A 21951-nucleotide genomic window follows, 5' to 3' on the forward strand; every position below is an offset into this window, starting at 1 on the left:
CTCGTAATTTGCTGACTTCGAAGATGAAGAATGAATCCTACTACCGCATGATTTTCTTCTTGATGATGTGTGTTAAGGGGTTAGGGATAGTCAGAGGTCCGAAAAAATTATGATTTTCAAAAATTTTTTTTGCTAGTCAGTTGCTCTGTTTTACAAAAATAAAAACATAACATTAATACATCATGTTTCGACTTGACTTTAAAGGGACAGATACCTGTAAACGGCCATATTTTCCCTGATTTTCATTAAAATTATTTAAAATGAAGGAGTTATAAATAAAATAAAATGCTTAAAAAAATTAAGTTTAGGGCGAATTTTCCTACTATTTTTGCGTAAAAAAAATTATTTTTTCGAAAAAGTTTCGGAAACTTGTAAATTCATATATACAGTAATATCATAAGAAAGATGTTTGCAAAATTTCAGGGAGATCGGTCAATAACTTTTTGAGTTATCGTGTACGCCAATTCGAAAAATACAGTTTTGAGTTTGAATACAACGTAACTATACCTCTCCTAGCGCTCGAACGCAAAGAATAGAGTCGTCAGAAATACCTAAATTTACGTTCTAAAATTTTTTTAACATATTCTTAAAGGATTATATTAACATTTTATGAAAAAAAAAATTTCGAAATTTTACAGATATCTGTCCCCTTAGCAAAATTTCAAAAAAAAAGAAGTAAAAGTTGTAAAAGTTATCGCTGTTTGTGTGGAGCCCGTTTCTCCAGGAGTCCTTTGCGGTGATCATCACAAGTCTTTAGAGATTCATCTAAAATCAAGGGAACAAGAGAAATTAGTTTTATTAATAGATAATCTTGTGCCTGATCAAAGCTTTTTGTTTTCAAAATTATCAATATGGCGGCCTCAGGAAATATTTTTCAGATTTTCGAGAAAAAAACCGACAATTAATTGTTTAAAAAAATTTAAATTTTTGTAAAAAAACCCTTGATCGAGTTTTTTATGTTTTTAAAAGCAGTATAAATTATATTGAAATCTACCAGACGGCTTTTAAGTTACAGTGATCACCAGTTCAAAAAACATAGTTTTAAGAAAAAGTTTTAAAGTTTATTATTTAAAGTTTTCCTATCGAGCTCCGGAGCGCCCGAGCGCCCTTTGTTAATTGTTGAATAATTCGAAAAGTATTTTTCGGATTCACTTCAAATTTCCACACAATTTTTTTTAAGATACTATATTTTAAGAAAATTAAAAAAAAATGCAATTTTTTGAAAATTCTGATTACCCCTAACACCTTAAACACAACACAAATTTTTAGTAAACCAAAAATTCTGATATCGAAATGACGCAACAGTGTGGAGTTGTCGATTCTTCACGAAACAAGTACGATAAGCCGATAAATGTGTAATGTATTTTTAACTGCTTCAAATCACTGAACTACAAGAAACTGGTTCATAGCGGCGGAAGTCGGAAACCTTGAGCGGATGCAGTTCTTAAACTTCATGTTTTACTTTACTTGCACTACTTAAGGTTTTATGCACATTGGCACAGAATAAGACACTCACAACACATTCAACAAATGTTGCAGCAATATTAATTATTAATTATAGCAAGATCACTTATTTACGGACTAAAAGCATTGTAACAACTATTTATTTTCGTTAGCGATATCCGGTTCCTCCGACTATTAAATAACTATCGAGAATACCCTGTGTCAGTTTGACGTTCCATTTGCGTGGCCATTCACAATAGTGTTATCGATAAGCAACATATCGTGTCACTCGACAAGTGTCAGAGAGTGCAAGTCTTTGCATGCCACAATTATTTGTTAAATTTGTAAATAAAATATTTGTTACTATTTTTTTGATAGGATGTTAAAGGAATTGATTGTGGGAGATACAACGTTTTTCTTTGAGTGTTCAGTGAATGGAGATGTGATAGAGTATATGTTATATGATTCCGTTGAAAATTGGGTAGCATCGAAAACGAAAGAGGAAGTGGCGCAGACGTTGCAGGTTCTACAGATAAATCTTATGCCATACAGCTTTATATTTGTTTATCTCGCATATAACCATTATTAATGTTATTTATTTCTTTAAAATATAGCACCTGAATAAGCGCATAAAATTTGATGTGGCCACTGCTTACGATACTTTGCAAAATACGGAACCGGAATCGGCAAACTGGGCAGAGAGCGACGTTGAAACGAACCAAGTGGATGTGCATGCTGCATGTGAACGTATTTTGGAACTAAAGTATCGCGTTAAAGGTTGCCGATTGAATTTTGAGTGGTGCTTAAAGCGCCAAGATAACACTCTTACTATTCCACTACCCGTTCATCAAGTTGCCAGTGTAGTAAATAAATTGCCGGCGCAAGTTGAAGAGCTACTGGATGTGTTGCGGCGTAAAGAGGACGAAATAAAGCAGTATCGCACCGAATATGGAAGTTTGCGCAGATGTAGGTTAAGTTCGGTGCAAATTATTCGACCTAACTAACTACGTTCCCGCGACAGTCGGTTCTACGTAACCGGAACGACCCGGATTTAAATCCGGCCAAGGACTGTCACTGCAGCAGCATTCCCAGTATATGTGTGGGGATTGCTTATGCTGCTACAACAACAACAACCTATCTAATTAGTTAGTTGATTTATTATTCTAGCCACCGTTGCAACAAATGCCTTTCATGTTGATAAGTTTCGTGAACGATATGCTGCAACTGATAACAAAGTGAAGATTTTGCAAAAAATTATAGCACGTTGGCAAGCGGAGCATGGGGAAACAGAGTCAGCTCAAGAGGCAGAAACTTCAATACGCAACAATGGCAGTCCAACGAATAGAGTTAAAATAGAAGATGCGGATAAGAGTTCACCAAGTGGCCACAAAAATGTACGCGAAAGTCCACGCAATAGGTGAATAATTTGTTAGTTCGCATTAGCGCGCAATATCTTTAAACCGGCGTTCGTCGTTACTAGGTAAAAAATACCACAGAGGTAATAAAACCACTTCTAACTTTTTTTCTAAAAAATATCGTGACCTGCCGCTTCAAGTACCTTTTTGCATAGAAACAAAAGACGCGCTCCCTATATAAAATAAATATTTAATTAATTATACACCTGTATATTATGTGGTAATTTTTACCTGGTTGCGACCGTTTGTGTTTATGTATTTGCCCAGCGACAAACCCCGGATTAATATGCACTGTTTATTTTTATTTAATAGAAAACGCAAAGCAATGCAAATGCAAAAAGCGCGAATGACACGCACACTTCAATCACGCAGACAAAAATTAGAATATGAAAGTCAAAGTCAAACGTTAAGCGAAAGTGAGCAGCCACAAGGAACCGATGAAGTGATACCAAAAGTGTCGGAAAATGTGATTAACAGTGATAATTGCACGGATGACGCACGAAATAACGAAAAGAACGCGGAGAATTATGGTCAAACCAACATCAGATTGCCAACCGAAAAGCTAACAAGCAATGCAGCGAAAACAGTGCCAAGTCCCATTAACAATAGCGCAAGCGAGACTGCAAAGGAGGTAGCAAGGTCTTATAATTGCTCGCAATATGTGTGCTTCCGTTATAAAACTTGCCCGATTCTCTCTTCTTTGCAGTAAAAAACAAAATTTGTCACCGCGTGTCGTCGAAAGACCGAATACCCGCCAAAGACGTCGCGAATGTGCAATGCATGAGAATAATTCAATTGAGTTGAAGGTGATTGAAAACCCTGCACAAAGTGAGGTTTACACGGTGGATGAGTGTACAGAGCCGGTAAAAATTAGTGGTGTTACAAGTGTTGTTCCCGATAAGGCTTCGAAAAGTAAATGTTTAGCTAATTCACAAAAATTATCAGCATCACAGTTAGTGCACACAAAGGAGTACCCTAAGAATGATATAAGCGCTTATGTGGACTCTGTGCTTAGTAAACTGGATGCATTGATAAGGGATTAGTAAAGTGCTACAATAATAACAACAACAACAACAACAACAACATGAAGAATTGAATGCGCAATGCAAATGTGCTGGCATCGAAGGCCAGCGCTACAAACTCACTTGCAATAAAAGTAGCTCAACCCCTTGCGTTACGATTAAATCTCGAAGAATAGTACGCGTGTAGACAATTAAATTTAGCGCAATTCTATGAATGATTTATCACAAAAAAAAAAAAAAACTCTTAAAACCGTTATCTATATTAAAGTCAATTTAGCTAGAATATAAAAAAAATACCATAATAATATTTTTATTTTTACAAGTTTAAAGAAATTCATGTGATTCTAAACGTTAAAATATACTGCGGGCGACGCCCGTCAAATTCGAATTTAGTACAGAAAATCTTGACGGGCGGGGTCCGTTATTTCCACTCAAGGGGTTGAAATGCTAAATTACTATTGCGAAATTGTTGTACATATGTGTGTGTGTTTTTAAGAATTCTAGAATATGTAAATGTTACAGTTTGTATTTGTCGCAATTTATAATCGAAACATAGTTTTTGTAATATATCTTATTATTTTATCAAATATGTACAAACAAATTTAACACTTTTTGTATTTTGTAATAAATGAAATTTAGTTTCAGTCGGAAATTAAGTTGACTTCCCAATATGCCTTTCAATTATATTACCAACTATGGCTGATAACTTAAATATTGAAGCCATTGTTAGCTTACTGTGTCACTTTCGGTATTAATATATTTATTCTCCATACACTTACATACATATTTATCAATAATGATAAATGATATCGTGTGTAATCATAACGCCAAAAATATGTTTGCCTACATATAATATGTGCGTATGTGCGTATGTGTAGCAGTATAAGCTTTTGTTACTTCATAGCTACATTTCTGCAAGGAAGAAATCATTCGTTCGGTAACAGTGGTTTGGTCGGCGCCTTTTGACTTGCTGGTGGTGTTCAAGTAGATATGTATATATATTTGTGTTGACATAATACGGGTGGGAGTATGACTAACCATTTCATTCGCAGACTAGTGTACACTTGAAAATGTGGCTACAATTTGGGTTTTTCACAATTTGGTGTATTTTACAAAACGCTGCGTCAATCCAAGCATGTGAGTGATAAAAAAAAAATAGTTTAAAAATGTGCAGTAACTTTAGGGTGGAAAACAAAGTGATGCTTTTATAAACATTTTATGCATACTCTGCATCCTCAAGGAAAGGACATTTTGTTGTCTTAAGGAAAATGAAATAAATTTCTTGGTATGACGACAAAGCTTTGTACTGAGGAGCGACTTAAAATCAAATAGCGGGAAATTCCGTTTGATACTCGATTATCTGTGCTATATTTTTTATCTTCACAGCCCAACCCAACAATGAAAGCAACCAAACGCAAGTACCTCGTCCCTATTTGCTAACGGAAAATGGTTCAAAAATTATAGGTGGCTCGCCTGTGGGCATTACAAGTGCACCATGGCAAGTTTCGGTGCGTCTAAAGAAAAACGAGTTTAACTACGGCTATGGCCACATATGTGGAGGATCGGTGATAACAACGCGCGTGATTATTTCAGCGGCGCATTGTACCGTCAAGTGAGTATCGATATTTTACAGGCTACACACCCAAGCATATATATATACTGCGTAAATATGTATACATACATATGTATGTATATGTATCTACGTGTGTTCATATATTACGCATTATAGCAGCTTTTGCGTTTCCCCGCAGCTCCGCTGTGACGCCAAACACATATCGTGCCGCCAGCGAGTTTACCTTAGTTATGGGATCTGTTTATCTGTACGAGGTCACTCCATATACGCTGCAGTTCAATGTACTGGAAGTGGTGCCAAATCCTGATTACGATCGCACAACACTCCAAAACGATGTGGCATTGTTTTTCATAGATGGCTTGATTCCTAAAAATTATGCAACTGTAGCACCAATTTCGCTTAACCGACTGGCCTTGTCAGCGGGTGTCAATTGTACGGTGACCGGTTGGGGCATAACGGAAAGCGTGAGTACAAATTGTTCATATTTATTTACTTGGTTATTATTTTACGCTTCCATAGGGCATAGTTTGGCCAGAACTATTGAGTGCTGTCGTCCCGATTGTCGCTTCGTCCCAGTGCAACACCAGCTATGAAGGCGCCATTACTCAGGGTATGATTTGTGCTGGCTACCTGGAGACTGGCGGTGTAGACGCCTGTCAGGGAGATTCTGGTGGTCCATTGGCATGCAATGACACTTTGGCAGGTGTTGTTTCTTGGGGCAATGGTTGTGCGCTGCGCGGCTACCCCGGTGTCTATGCGAATGTCTCCGAGTACTATGACTGGGTGTTGCTGACGAACTCCACATTTAATTACACCTATTACAGTGGTGCTATGGGCCGAAGTTGTAGGCTGCAGCAACTAGTGTGGGGAATTTTCTGTGTGTTGATTAGTTCGATATGGTCAAAAGTGGCATAGATTTAAAATGTGTTGATTGGAGGTGAATATGAAATTGCCAAGGAGGAGAGTTGTTGCGTATGACTGTTGCATATTTTTGCTATTCATTTTTAAGTAGCGCACAAATAATAATTATTTGATATGAAACAGCTTTTACGTGTATTTAACTTAATACTTAAATTTTTTATATTTACGTAATCTAAATATTTAGGGAGAAACAAGTTATTATTGTTGTTGTTATTATACAGAGAGCTGCAATAAAATCGCTTAATTGGAAATTGATGGAAAAACGTAGTTCTGTTGATTTTGTTAAAATAAACAGTTGTTGTTGTTATAGCAGCATAAACATGGGGAATAAACATATACGAGGAGTACTCTGCTGAAGTGACAGTCCTTGGCCGGATATACAGGGTTTGATTGAAAAGTAATGAGCCTTCTCGCGCGGAGCGTCTGCCAAGCGATCAACCGAATCGGCTGGTGGGGGAAAATGATCGTTGGACCTTCCCCTTCCACTAGAAACCGGCCCCAGTTCGCTGGCAACAGCGGTGCAGTCCACATCATTCCGCGCGTGAAAGCTGTTTTAAAAGTGTGTTAGGATTTTGCAGTGGCGAAAATGCAGCGATCGTTGGAGCAACGTTACTTGATCAAATTTTGCGTAAAGCTAAACAAAACGAGTACCGAAACCATTGGGCTACTCAAGGAGGCTTACGGGGACCAATCTCGGTCCAGTGCCCAGGTAAAACGGTGGCCAGTCGCCACGACCCAAGAAGGCACGCATGTCGAAATCCAAGGTCAAAACCATGCTGATCATCTTTTTCGACTCTCGAGGCATCGTCCACAAGGAGTTTGTACCTCCAGGAAGCACTGCAAACGCGGCATTTTACAAAGAGTTGCTCCTTCGGCTGAAAAACCGCGTCGCCCGGGTTCGGCCCGACCTCGTCAACAATTGGACCCCTCATCATGACAATGCGCCGGCGCACACCGCCTTTCTCTGCACCTCTGCATTGACCAAGATAGGGGTTCCGGTGCTTCCCCACCCTCCCTACAGCCCAGACCTGTCCTCTTCGGACTTCTTCTTGTTTCCACGCCTGAAAAGAAAGCTGAAGGGGAGGCGTTTCGACTCCATCGAGGCGATCCAAAAAACTGTGACAGCCGAATTGAACGCGATTCCGGTGGATGAGTTTAAAAAATGTTTCCTTCAGTGGAAGGACCGCTACCAGCGGTGTATTGACGCTCAAGGGTTCTATTTTGTAGAATATTAGTTGTGTAAGCCAAAACGTTTAATAAAACTGCTTAAAAAAATAAGGTTCATTACTTTTCAATCAAACCCTGTAAATCCGTGTCGTTCCGGTTACGTAGAACCAACTGTGGTGAAAACGGGAAGCTCTTCGTCTGCAATGGGTGGTGATTGGACTGGATCATTGATAGTTGTGCAAGTATGAAAGTAGAGCCTTGTCTAGTGGACATTCTCAATAACAAAGCAACAAAATACGGGAATTCACATACTAAAGTAAGAAAATGGAATGTGGGTGACAAATTTATTTCGTGAAGTGCAAAAAAGCTCTGGTAAAAAGAAAAATAAGAAATCCTCAACGTGTCCGGTCATTAGAACAAAGTTAAAGTTACTGCTTATTTCAGCAAGGTTTGCATAATTGTGTGTTTGCGGTGAATTATAAAATGTAACTAATTATAACATAAAAACAATATTTCAGTATTCCCTAAAAATATACCCTGTTCATACGACATAAAAAGGGAATACATACATATTGGTTTACTAGGCATTACAGTTATATTATTTTTTTTTTTAAATATTATTTCGAAGTCATCCATTAAGGGGGAACACCACTGTGAATGCATGAAAATTAAGTGATTTTCATGAATTTTTTTTTATAAGTAGGGATGATTTTTTGCGGATCGGACAAATTTTAATTTATTTAACATATATTCTACTAAACTGACACAAATTTTAATTAAAAAATATTAAAAATTACAATTGTTATTAATATTAATGCAATGAAGTCATAAAAAACTGATGCACCCTGGTTGCCACGATACAGCGGTAAAAAATCATATGAAAGCAAAAAACCAAAAAAGTTCTTAATCTATACATCAATGGCTATCGTCGTACGTGGCGGTTATTTTGGCTTTCTTTTTGAGAAAATGGTGCAGGTTTGAAAAATGAGTTTGTGTTTTTACCATTTTTTTTGTTTTCGAAAGGCTTGAAAAAATATTAGTTTTTGCAATTTTTAAAAACGGCTATGTACGACTATAGCCAATACATGTAAAAATATTAAAAAAAAAAAAAAAAATTAAAATCGGTTCATAAGTCTTCGAGAAATCGAGGCCACGCGTGGTCAGAAAAGTCGTTTTGAGAAAACGCGTTTAAAGTTTTCATTGGCCATTGTATCTCACTACCTGCACCTATTGTATTGGGTATAACTTTGTCAATTTTCAAGATTTTAAGTAAACATTTTCTTACATATTTTTGAATATATTTACTTTAAGAAAATGCAAAAAAATCGATTTTTTTTTTTAAATCACAGTGGTGTTCATTCTTAAAGTAAAGTAAGAAAGTGGTATGCAGCATCGTTTTGGGAATATTTAGCAACGTATACACAAAATCCGCGCAATTTTCGCAAAAGGATTTGTAAGATTGGTAACGTCGACGTTACCGCTATATCAATGCAAAAAAAAAAAAATCTCTATGAATAAATTGGGCTTCTTTGACATGCGCGTTTAAAGAAAACAATTCCAATGCGTAACATGCATTTTTTAGCATCTCCCATTCTAGGCGCATAATTAGTTCATGGAGAAGTGCTTATTAATATAGATTTTGGAATAACAACCCAGTTTGTTTATAAAATTTAAAAATAAACTAACTACCAGTTAGATTGCGTAATGGGTAGTAACCGCTTAAAACAAAAAAAAAAAGAAAAAAACAAAAAAACTAATATATGAAAATGGTAAATGGTATCTCCTTGAACTCCGGGTCATTGGCGGGTTTCACATATGAGCCGCCGTATTTCGCCATGTACTTCTTAATGAATTCGCGGGACTTATTCTTAACAGATTCGGTGACGACAAGTGTCTGACCAACCGACTCACAATACTTCAGCTCCTTCACCATGGCGAAGTTTGTCAGCTGGTAGAATTTTAAATTTCGCTTGTTAACAATGGAGTGGGGGGCTAAGGATAATCGCTTTGCAGTGATTGGAGTACAAAAGAGTGGAAAAAGAGCAAGTGAGATTTACGAATTGCTGAAAAATCTTGATATTTCGAGAATGTTTGTTTTTCGTTTTTTTTTTGTATTCGTCTATCGGTGACCTTAAGGGGACAGATACCTGTAAAATTTCGAAAATCAAAATTTTTTTTTTCATAAAATGCTAATATAATCCTTTAAGAATATGTCAAAAAATTTTTAGAACGTAAATTCAAGTATTTCTTATATTATAGATCGTCAACCGTGACGACTCTATTCTTTGCGTTCGAGCGCTGGGAGAGGTATAGTTACGTTGTATTCAAACTTTAGACGCGTTTTTCTCAAAACTATATTTTTCGAATTGGCGCAGACGATAACTCGAAAAGTTATTCACCGATCTGCCTGAAATTTTGAACACATATTTTTTATGATATTACTTTCTATGTGTTTGAAGTTTTCGAAAAATAATTTTTTCGAACCAAAATAGTTGGGAAATTCGCCTCAAAATTAATTTTTTTTTTGAAGCATTTTATTCCGCGAATTTTTTTCCATTTTTTTTATTCATATAGAAATTATGACATTAATAAACAAAACATTTTTTGGTGTTTTGTATTCAGGTCACTGACGCCGATGTTACAATGCCCGCCGATTGAGAAGCCCCGCTGCGACCTTCCTGGAAGAATTGAGTGTACATCCGCCATTTTAAATGATTAAAATAAAAAAAAAGATTTTTTATATTTTTTTAATGTATAAATAAACTGTATGCAAATTTTGAAAAAAATATATTGACATCTTCATTTTATATACAATAATTTGAATGAAAATCAGGAAAAATATGGCTGTCGACAGTCCACTTAAGACTTAAATGGTGTTTAATTTTCTTGCAAGGCATTTCTTTTTAAGCAGCCAGATGACGAATTTCTCGTTTCCATTTGCTGTCGATGTTGGTAGGCCTGCCGCTTCGTTTGAGTTGTCCATATGTTTTTGGATTTTTAAGAAAGTTGCTGATGGTATTCCTATGCCGATTTACTCTAGCAGCAATTTCATGAATACTTTTGCCACTTTCGCTTAGTCCTTTAATCTGACCACGTTCTTCAACGCATAAATGTCTTCCACGTGGCATTCTACAGATTAACCCATCAATAATTCAATTATTCTTTGTTCAAACGAAGTAATCTATTTTACTGACATTTTTCTTTATGATACTAACGCAAATAACACAAAATTTTTTGATAACTTGCTCTCTATGCTTGCCAAATCAATACTGATATCTGATTGCACATACGAGTATACATATTTCATATGAAAACCAAATCTCGCAACACAAATTTGTAATAACTTTACTAAGAATAATGACTAAAGAAGAATTTTGCAAGGGAATAGTTAAGTTGGACAGTAAATACAGACTTTGGCATACTAAACAAAAATGAACCTTTACTATCAAGAAAGGCATCGGTATAAAAAACTTTGCACAAATACTTATTTCTGTGAGGTATACGAAATGTGCTCCGGAATGTATGCATAGAGAAAAAAAAATATCCTGGAAAAATAAAATTTTTCAGAATTTAAACTGAAATTTCAAAACTTGAGGCCTCTGCTGGCGACAGAAGATATCGTTCGATTTGGCTGAAATTTGGCACACACTATATTAGTCTAACAGTGCACCTTTTCCGCACTATTAAAATTCGATCCTAAAAAAAGTTTTTTTTCGGCCCACTCTAGTATATGTACATAGCATCAAGACGTGGACAGGAAGTATCATCATGAATTTTAGCGCTTGTTGAGGATATTATAACTACTCAAAAACACGTAATAGCTTACAGTGACGCGTGTTCAGGCCAAAATTGTAACATTAAAGTCGCATGAACATGAATGAAAATTGCTCAGTCAAATAATAATAACATCGAAACGATAGACCTCAAGTTTTTGGTATCGGGTCGTTCCTTTTTACCGAGTGACCGTGATTTCGCTTTGATAGAAATGAAAAAAAAAAACAACTACTTATACAACCTTAAGCATTATTATGAATTGATAGAAAAGTGCAGAAGGAAAAAGCCATTTTCGGTAAAACGAATGTCGCAGCCGGACTTTATTTTGACGAAGTCACTAGAAGAATCAATAACAAAAAGTGTAAAAAATACCATGGGCGAATCTGCCTCTTAGTTGAAAATTCTATGGATGCGTTTTTTGAAAAATGAACCTTATAAAATGTTCTACAAAACTTTTTTAGGGGATTCTAAATTCCACCTTTTGGATCTTTCACCTAAAAGAGGAATACCAAAAATATACGAAAATATTAAATTACTTTCATTATACACCACCCCTAGACCAGTAACGGAAGAAAAACAAAATTATTATATGTTACTACCTTACATACATCCCTCCAATTTATCATGAACATTTTAAGAATTTTAAAAGCTATACAAATTATAAAAATGGATTACGTTTTAAAAATAATTAATAAATGTTCACTAATTATTTCATTAAAGTTTCTGTTTCAAATAAAACTCATAGTTCTTTATTGCATTAAGTCATTTATAGGACATTTAATTAATTTTGAAAATGGTCTAAGTCAATTATAGAGTTTTAAACATTACATTTCCATATGAAATTCATATAAAATTTCATATTGATAATAAATTTCCATTAATCAAGACTAAAAACATTATAAATTAAAATATCGCATAATATAAAAATATTTCTTAACTCGTTCAAACGCAATTCATTAAATATCTCAAGACAAGAAATATATTATATGACTCAGACCTATTTCATGATTATGGGCATATATTTTTTCGTAGCCATTAGTGTAACCAGACACCGCGCATTTAATTCTTTTAATTTACTTAATTACAATATAATTAAATTATCACAATTTGTAACCAATCCCATTCTACTTTTTAGAAAATTTTAATAGTATGACGTAGACGACTGTATGGCTCATTATTAAAATCTATAAAGGCAAAAATAAGGGTCGGGGGCAAAGTGTAATTTCTTTATTTTATTATTCTTGATTACCGACCGCCGATTTTCATACTCTTCCATGGCGCAAACGATATGTGCAAGTGATTAAGAATATCAGAATTCAATGTTGCTCATACTACATGGCGTACCGTAATGAATACATTCGTCTACTATGTATTACAATCCCCAACAGAGCTCCTCATTCAGCGCGAAATTTCCCTTCGGAAATAATTGCAGAGCTTCGCAATTTATGCACTTAACATTACATATATAAGGAATACTTTTATAAATAAATGTACTTTTATAAAACAGAACTAAAAAAATATTGTATTTGAATAAAGTAAGCTCTGCTTTTTTTTAATTACATAAGCTTTGTTTTTAAGCTGTTGTAAATGTATTGTTGTGTGCGGTGCGATTGGGCAAATCAATTGCCATTCGACTTCTGAGCACAATGAGCTACAAAAGCAAAAATGTCTCGCTCTTTAATGTAGAGTGATGCAATGAAATTGGCTCTCACTCTTTGTTTACAAAGCCTTTTGCTCAGATGCTTAGTTGGTGTTGTGCAGATTATATAGCGGTGTTCTTAGGTGAGCGGCTTGAAGCGCCAAATGAATGAACTGTTGCAGGAGTTTAATGTACTTGAAGAATACGTAGGAAATGAAATGGAATTTAATTTGATTAAAAAATAGTTTACTTATGATTTGTGCAGCTAACAATAACGCATTACGGAATATATCTTAGGCTTTTCTAATAGACGATTTCTAAGGAGAGGTGCCCAAATACTATACCATATATGTATACGATAAATTCACAAGTAATTATTATTTTATTTTTATTTTAACAATTTCTTTGTGAAGGGAGCCACATGAAATGTTTATTTATTTAATTATTTTTAATAACACAAAACGATTTTAAAATATAAAAAATTAATAACTGTGGTTTGTATAGGGGTTTCCAATAACAGGTGTTACTGGTGAATGAATTGGGCTATTGAGATATGATTAACGATTTTTTATGGCCGGAATTGGATGGTATTTTCAACAAGACGGCGCTACGTGCCACACAACCAACGAAACCATTGATCTTTTACAGGAAAAGTTTCCGGACTGTGTTATCTCTCGCAGAGGTGATCACAATTGGCCACCAAGATCTTGTGATTTAACACCTTGTGACTTTTTTCTTTGGGACCACGTGAAAGAGAAGGCCTACGCCAACAGCCCAGGGTCGATTCAAGACCTCAAAGATGGAATTCGTGAGGCTAACGAGGGCATAGGGCAGCCACTTTGCAATTCGGTTATGGAAAAATTCATGAAAAGGATATTGTCCTGTAAGTATGGTCGTGGTGGTCATTTGCCTGATGTTATTTTGCACTATTAACGGCATATAATAGTCCTTCCTCTTTATAATGAAATAAACATCCGATCATTTATATTAAAAAATGGTATTTTTCTTTGAATATCAAAGTAACACCTTTTTTTTGGAAAACCCGATATTTGGAGGGTAGTATTTAAAAAAGTTGAAATAGATTAAATACTTCAGTTATGAGTCGAATTTTATTATACTCCTCATGGATCGTCTGTTGCTTTTGATTTTTATTTGCAACCCACAAGCACGCGGGTCGTATTACAGTACATTGTGTAAGTATCACCGTACCTTATTATGTGCCCGCAAGCTTCAGGGGATAAAATTGTGTTTGGTTTTAAGCGTCATAAGAGGAGCTATTCTGAAAAAAACAATGTTATAGAAATCGCCCACATATATTTTTTTCTTTAATTCTCTTGCCTTGAATTGCTGTAGTTGAGTTTTACACTGTGTGTCTAAAATCCCTTGAACAGGTAAGGAAGTACTGCACTGTGCTGCAAATACCCTATGATCAAAAAGTACCGGGAATGTTTAATTGACTGTTTTCTTTGATTGCCAAGGCGTAGTGCACTATGAGCACCTTTCATCGGGCCAGACAATCAATAAATAATAAAATAATATTATTTATCAGCTTTGAAGCGTTTGAGTGATGCTGTACCTCGCAAACGGCCGGAAGTGTGGACAAATAATTCTTGGATTTTGCATGATGATAAAGCGCCATCGCACCAAGTCCACATTGTGCTGGATTATTTGACCAAACACCAAGTAAATACCGTCGTGCAAGCACCGTATTCACCTGATATGGCCCCGTGCGACTTGTTTTTGTTTCCCAAGTTGAAGTTACCACTTCGTGGAATGAGATTTCAGTCGATAGACGAGATCAAAAAGAATGCGACGAAGGAGCTGAAGGTCATCGTTTCGTCGGCCTAGCAGGGGTGCATGGAGGACTGGGCTAAATGATGGCACACGTGTTTTGCTTCAGACGTCATATTTTGAAGGAGATAAAATAAATTTGCCTGGAATTTACAATAGCTCTGCTTTGCTTTATTTAAACATTTCCGGTACTTTCTGATCATAGGGTAAATGCAGCTGCAACATGGTATGCGTATACTTTTGAAAACGATGCGCGAATTATGCTGTTTCTTTTTTTTCCAAATTTGTATTCAATTAACCACACTTTACACTTTTTGGTAAGCTGGCATGTTTTCATTTCATTCGTCTCTCTCAAATGACGTGCCAGCCAAAGTTTCCCTCACAATGTTTTTCCCCATAGCTAACAAGCAAACGGTTCAAATCTATCATCCTTGGAGATTTCTATATACTGAGCATTCCTAAACTTATTTATAACATTTTTTTTTTTTATTTAAAAATTGGATAAGTAATGAATTACAATCACAATGGTTTTAAAGCATTAGCGGCTAGGCCATCAGCTTAAGGGGGTATTCTAGTCTAGAAGGCAAAGGAAGCAAATCGGTTGATTAGAACTTGAGATATCGTGCCAACCGTATCGAAAGAAGTAGTTTCGAGAAAAACATGCCTATTGTTACAGCCATCCACTCAAGCCAGTCTAGCTGTGGCGTCAATAAAATAGTTGTAACTGTAATTTGAATTTTGAAAAATTCTTTTAGGGAGATATTTTTGAATACTTAAACTATCGAGTTTTGAAAAAAAAATCGATTTTTTCAAATTTCTAGACTACATAAAATACCCCCTTAAATTAAAATTATATACCATTAAATTATATACGAAAAGATTTGTGCAGGTATGTCCGGTTAACCGGCTCTCAGCGAACTTTATAGAATCAGCTAGTGGGCTGACGACTAGGCGTTTTGAATCGGTTTGTTTAGGAAAAAACTGAAACTGTGTTGGTATTATATGAAAAGAATCAGCATAGCACGCCCTCACGTTACTTGGTTGAAATCTAAACAACGACTGATTAGACGAGTGTGTGAATGAGCGAGAAGAATTCGACTGCCGAATACCCCGAGACGCGGCTGTTCCAACTACGTATACTTGTCAGGTGAGAACTATAAATAATTCAGTGCAAAATGCATAAATTTCAATTCTCTCAGTCCGATTTATGGGTTCAGCGCGCATTAACAATATCAAGCAGTTGGTCTTGTATTGCGGCACCTTGGGCTTTTTTTTCTGAATTTTTTCTCTTTGTTTCTGTATTTGCACGATTATAAATTGAGAGTCGAGTTTGAGGTTTATGAGTAGGCATATTTCCATCTAGGCAGTCCTAAGGGAAAAAGTCTGCTGCGGTTAAATCTAGGTGAGCGAGAATTCCAATCGAAATCGCTAATTTAGAAGATTCATCGCCTACCGAGCCGTATGGCATCGCGAAACTAATAATCTGCCAGCTGATTTTCACCGATGAAAGGCTGCAAAAGTTCTACTTTCGGTTATCGTAAGGTTTTTATTATTCCCAAAATAGAATTATTCAATATGTCCACCGCGTACTCTACAGCAAATTATGGTAAAGTCAGTGCCCTAGAACTACCATTTTTTTATTTATCGCTCCGCTGAGAACAAGATTTGCATACCGGCGGACGCTGAGTTAAAGTATTCAAAGAGATATTTTTAAGTTATTAATTTGTTATTTTATTATTTGGCGTTTGCTGAAATTTGTGGGTCACAATCTAGCAGACTCTCTTTATCATTGAGTTGAATTTTGTGTGTTGAGTTGTTTGATTTAAAAACAGCAGCCTGGTCACTGATTTGATTTGAATTTTTATCTAATCATTAACTAAACTTTTTTATCATGGAAATGGCCTCAGAACCGCGATTTAATTGAAAATATTGAAGCACTTAATATTCATATCTACGAGTAGCAGTGGCGGAACTAGGCGAAGGAGTGGAATGCGGGTTCACACCCACTTTTGGGATTACCTGGCCGACCCTTTAAGTCCTGGCTAAACACTATTAAAAACGATATGCAGCTAAGCAAAGTCAACGAAGGGTAAACTCAGGACCGAGTAACCTGGAGATTGCATACGAACACGACCGACCCCAACTAAGGGACCATGGCGAAGACGAAGAAGAGGAAGGTAGTTTATATTACAACAGAATCCATTTAACTCAAACTTTCAAATTTTGTACAATAGTCAATGAAAATTAAAAAAATGCCATCAAAATTTCAAACCTTTAGTCAGACTTTTGGGATTTCTCGTAGCCTATAAAATTGTGTTATAATAAAGTGCAAGTTTGAAATGGTTAAAAAATCGGGAACATCTTTTTTGTTATGTATTTTCTTCTATAGAAGCAGCACTCGAATTTTTTTTTGTTAAATTGAAGAACAACATCGCCAAAAAAAAAAATCTGAAATCCATGTGATTTTGGACCACTTCAAACTTGCTCTGCATGACCAGAATTTTTGGAAATGTTTTTGAAATTTTGAAAAAAATTTTATTGATATTTTCCAAATTTTGCACACGCTTTGAAACAGTGAATTATATGGCTTTTGTTGTAGTTTGAACTATAATTTTATAAAAAAAAAATACAACTAATTAGAGATAAATAAGTAGCGGGTGTATTTTTAAGAACTTGAGAGTTTAAATGATAATACAAAACAGAAATATGGTTGGAGCGAATTTTTTTCTATTATAATCTGGTAGATAATTTCAAGTCATTTATTTTTTGAATACGATGTCCGTCGCGGCCTTGAGTCATATAGTTCATCGTTACATAGTCCATTCGATCATGCCAGATGACGTTGCTCAACACCAGCGGCGCCGTCAGAATTGGGAAGGACCTCTCCGAGCAGTTTGATACCAAACGAGGTTTCAAACAGGGTGACTCGCTGTCGTGTGACTTCTTTAACCTGATGTTGGAGAGCATCGTAAGAGCCGCAGAACTTAATCGCTCAGGCACAGTATTTTATAAGAGCGTACAATTGTTGGCCTATGCCGATGATATTGACATAATTGGCCTTAACAACCGCGCTGTTAGTTCTGCCTTCTTCAATCTGGATAAAGAGGCAAAGCGAGTGGGTCTGGTGGTGAACGAGGACAAAACGAAGTACCTCCTGTCTTCAAACAAACAGTCGGCGCACTCGCGTATCGGCACCCACGTCACTATTGACAGTTATAATTTCGAGGTTGTAAAAGACTTCTTTTATTTAGGAACCAGCATTAACACCGACAACAATGTCAGCCTTGAAATCCAACGTAGAATCTCTCTTGCCAACAAGTGCTACTTTGGTAGGCAAATGAGTAGTGAAGTCCTCTCTCGACGAACAAAACTAACACTCTACAAGGCTCTCATCATGCCCGTCCTAACGTATGGCGCAGAAGCTTTGACGATGACAACATACGATGAAGCGACGCTTGGAGTGATTGTGAGAAAGATTCTGCGCAAGATTTTTGGACCTTTCCACCTTGGCGGTGGCGAATATCGTAGGCGATTGAACAATGAGCTATGTGAGTTTTATGACGACATAGACATAGCGCAGCGAATAAAGATCCAGCAGCTTCGTTGGCTGGGTCGTGTCGTCCAAATGGATACAAACGCTGCGGCTCTGAAAGTATTCGATGCGGTACCAGTTGGGGGTAACAGAGGAAGAGGAAGGAATTATCAGGTGGAGAAGGACTTGGCCTCACTTGGTGTGTCCAACTGGCGCCAGTTAGCACAAGAAGGAAACAACTGGCGCGCTTTGTTCAACTCGGCCAAAATCGCGTAAGCGGTTATCGTGCCAATTAAGAAGGAAAGGAAGATATCAAGGGCGACTAAAGACTAATAATGTCTTCTTCCTCATTTCGAAAATATTAAACGTAAACCGCATGAAAGAGCCAATTTCTGCGGATGCATTGTTCCTTCACAGAACACTTGTGGACTGTATAATTTTGCGTTTTTACATAGAGACTGAGCCAAAAATGGGCCTCGTCCGAGAGGACGGAAAAATAGGAATGTTTGGTAACCCCCTTTCAAAAATTCCTCAATCCGCCTCTTTGAATTATGTTAGTGTGAACTTCCGTTTATTTATTGCATTTGGTGTTGGTGTACCAATCGCAGTTGTGATATCAACAGTTACGTTCGAGGTGTAGCGGAATCGATGCATTGCTGATTAAATAACCTATCAGATTTATTGCTCTGTCAATCATAGCTTTTGTGATTTCTCTGCAATAAATCAGCTCAGAAGTATGGATTTCCTAAGGTTTTTTCGGTTTATATTTTACGCCTGCTTGGGATTTCAAGTAGCACAATCTGCAAGTAAGTATTTTGTTGGGTAGGTAAGTAAATTTTCATTATATTTTTTCAAAAGCGACCAACTCTACGGAGACAGTTTATTTTCATAGTAATTGGAATGATAATCGAAAAAATGTATTATTTTCCCCTGTTATCTAAGAGTTTGGCCACTTGAGCAATCCACTTGAGAACCTGCACAAAAATGAACCGAAAATAATTAATGGCACTGAGGCGCAATGGGAAGGGACGAGATATCAGGTGTCGGTGCGCTTGACGACGAGTGATTGGTTTTTTGGTGCCGGGCACATATGTGGCGGTACGCTTATCTCGTCCAGAGCCGTGCTTACGGCCGGACATTGCATATGGAGGTGAGTGTTCAAAAGAATGTCAACGAAAGAATGTAGACGAATAGATCGACGTCAAGTAAACACCACAGAAAAAAAAAGTCAGTAGAGCTACTGCGTTTATGCATTTTAAGGTTTTTGTTTTTGTTGTTTTTTTTTTCATTCTAGTGCCAATCGTTTTCGCAATGCCAGCGATTACTCAGTGGTTCTGGGAAATTTGAATCGTTATCAGCGAGACAATAACTCGTTAGTTTTCGGCGTGACAAAAATCTCCGTGCACCCCAATTTCAATGCAACCACATACGAAGCTGACGTGGCAGTGTTGCATTTGGACGCTGCAGTGCCGATGAATTTTACAAAGGTCTACCCAATACCACTAAATGACGAACGCAATTTGAATGCAGGCACCGTTTGCCAGGTATCCGGCTGGGGCCGCACCGAAAACGTACGACAACAGAGTGGGAGGGAGTTGCTGCTAAATTCAAATGCATTAATTTCTTATCATTTTCCAGGGCGGCTACTCTCCTGAGTTGAGGGTGGTTGATGTGGCCGTTGTGAATAGGAGCCAATGCGCCACTAATTATGGAGGTTTCATACGCGATGTCATGATTTGTGCTGGTTACATGGAAGGTGGACGCGATGCGTGTGTCGGTGATTCTGGTGGGCCACTGGTTTGTGTTGGCAAACTGGTGGGCGTAGTGTCGTTTGGCGTAGGCTGTGCAGAACCCGGCTACCCAGGCGTGTACGCTGATGTGGCCAGCTACGTGAAGTGGATACAAAACGAAACGAACTCATTCCAGGAGTTGGGTGGTTTCACTGAAGATGGTGCTGGTTTTAGTGATGATGGCGATAGCAATCCTAGTCCCATTGGTTATGGTGGAGTTGTTGGCAATAATGCGGCCATTGCGCGTAGTACTTTTATGTTGGCATTTTCGTTTTGGTTATTTCTCATAGGGGCCTGAATGCATGAATTGAAATCTTTGTTCGAAAATTTTAAATAAAATATAAAAGAAAAAACAGCAAACAAATTCATTATTCATGGCTTAATGCATAATAGACGATCTAGGCCATTATACGAGCAGAGACAACAACGAACGACTTCTCAAAGATCAACAATAATTGCTGTGGCACAATGTTGAGGAAAGTGTGAAAAAGGCCAGTAATGTGCTGTACGCTTGTAAAAGAATGCTGGGCGTTACTTGGGGTCTACCACCTTCACTAATGAATTGGTGCTACACCTCAGTAGTTAGACCGATATGGCTGTATGGGGCACTAGTATGGTGGACTGCGACAAGAAAACTGACATACTTAATGCTACTGGAAAGGACTCAGCGACTTGCTGCTCTGTGCCCAACAGGAGCGATGAAAACCACTCCAACGGCGGCGCTGGAAATGATACTCAGCATGCCACCTATTGATCTTATGGCGGAAAATCTGGCAGCGAAATCCGCGAGGAGATTAGTGGCTGCGGGAGTATTCACCTGCAGAACTTTCGGACACATCTCAGTAGGAAAGAGAAGTTCAGGTTGCACAGACTACGTACCTCCGTGCTTTAATTGGGAGAGAAGGTTACGTACAACAATTGAAGAGGAGGGATGGCACAATGGCATGAAGCCTGGCCATAGGACTTTTCAGATCTATACAGACGGCTCTAAAACTTTAAACGGAGTGGGAGCGGGCATTTACTGCTCAAAGCTAGGGATAAGGCAGCCCATCAAGCTGCCAGACCACGGAGCTAGCCTACACAAGAGCAAGAAAGAACTCATCAGTCAAGCAGCAATAAAAGCAATAAGCTCATATTGTATTAAGTCCAAAAATGTTCAATAGAGCAGGGAGGCCATAGAAAGGCTAGCCGCAAACGGTAGGCTGCATATATATTGGGTCACAAAGTCATTATGGGGAGCGAAATCGTAGATGAGATAGCAAAAAGTGCTGTTAGACTACCATTTGAACAAGAGAACGATATACAAAAACCGCTAAATACTATATACAACGAAATGGACGACTACATGAAAAGGCGAGTGGAAGCTAGGTGGACATGCAAAACAGCAAAAGTTATGTGTAGAACTAACGACAAAAAACTGACTCAATTCGCACTTACGATCTCTCGAAAAGACTGCACGTTGATGGGCGACCAGGTCGGGGCAAATATTTCACGACTTCTCGGTCCTCAGCCTTCTGCAAAAGCCTTATACCACTCATAGACCCATGTTTTTGATAAAGCACACTCGCCATTTGCTTTCTGGACCATATTCAACAATTCGGCACGCGAAATCTCGTTCAAAACACAAAATTTAAGACAAATTCTTTGTTCGATATTTTTATTCATATTGAAAATCGCAGAGCACACTTGTGGTTGACTCATATAATGAAATGCCAAAAACAAGCCAATCGATAGGTCGCTCAAACTCTGCGACACTATAGCGGGCAGTTGGACCAACATTCCAGCAAAAAAAATTTAGGCATACTTGTACAACGTACGTTGTCAATTTAGTTACTCAGCACAGCTAATATATGGCGAAATTTCAAAAATCTTAAACTGAAGTCG

General features: G+C 37.2%; 2 protein-coding genes across 2 annotated transcripts; both read left to right on the top strand.

Moving 5' to 3' along the window:
- The first annotated feature begins 1718 nt into the window (after positions 1-1718).
- LOC128857164 (uncharacterized) lies at positions 1719-4549 on the top strand. The gene is made up of 5 exons (XM_054092788.1): positions 1719-1966; positions 2058-2409; positions 2611-2860; positions 3171-3497; positions 3565-4549. The coding sequence occupies exons 1-5, from the start codon at positions 1823-1825 to the stop codon at positions 3899-3901; spliced, it is 1410 nt and encodes a 469-aa protein (XP_053948763.1). The 5' UTR covers positions 1719-1822; the 3' UTR covers positions 3902-4549.
- Positions 4550-4837: 288 nt separating this feature from the next.
- On the top strand, positions 4838-20418 carry LOC128856613 (uncharacterized). The gene is made up of 8 exons (XM_054091923.1): positions 4838-5017; positions 5267-5492; positions 5632-5917; positions 5973-6365; positions 18942-19083; positions 19220-19427; positions 19572-19848; positions 19916-20418. The coding sequence occupies exons 1-8, from the start codon at positions 4951-4953 to the stop codon at positions 20363-20365; spliced, it is 2049 nt and encodes a 682-aa protein (XP_053947898.1). The 5' UTR covers positions 4838-4950; the 3' UTR covers positions 20366-20418.
- Positions 20419-21951: the final 1533 nt, after the last annotated feature.

This window comes from Anastrepha ludens, chromosome 3 (assembly GCF_028408465.1).
Source record: "Anastrepha ludens isolate Willacy chromosome 3, idAnaLude1.1, whole genome shotgun sequence".
In the NCBI taxonomy this organism is placed as follows: Eukaryota; Metazoa; Arthropoda; class Insecta; order Diptera; family Tephritidae; genus Anastrepha; species Anastrepha ludens.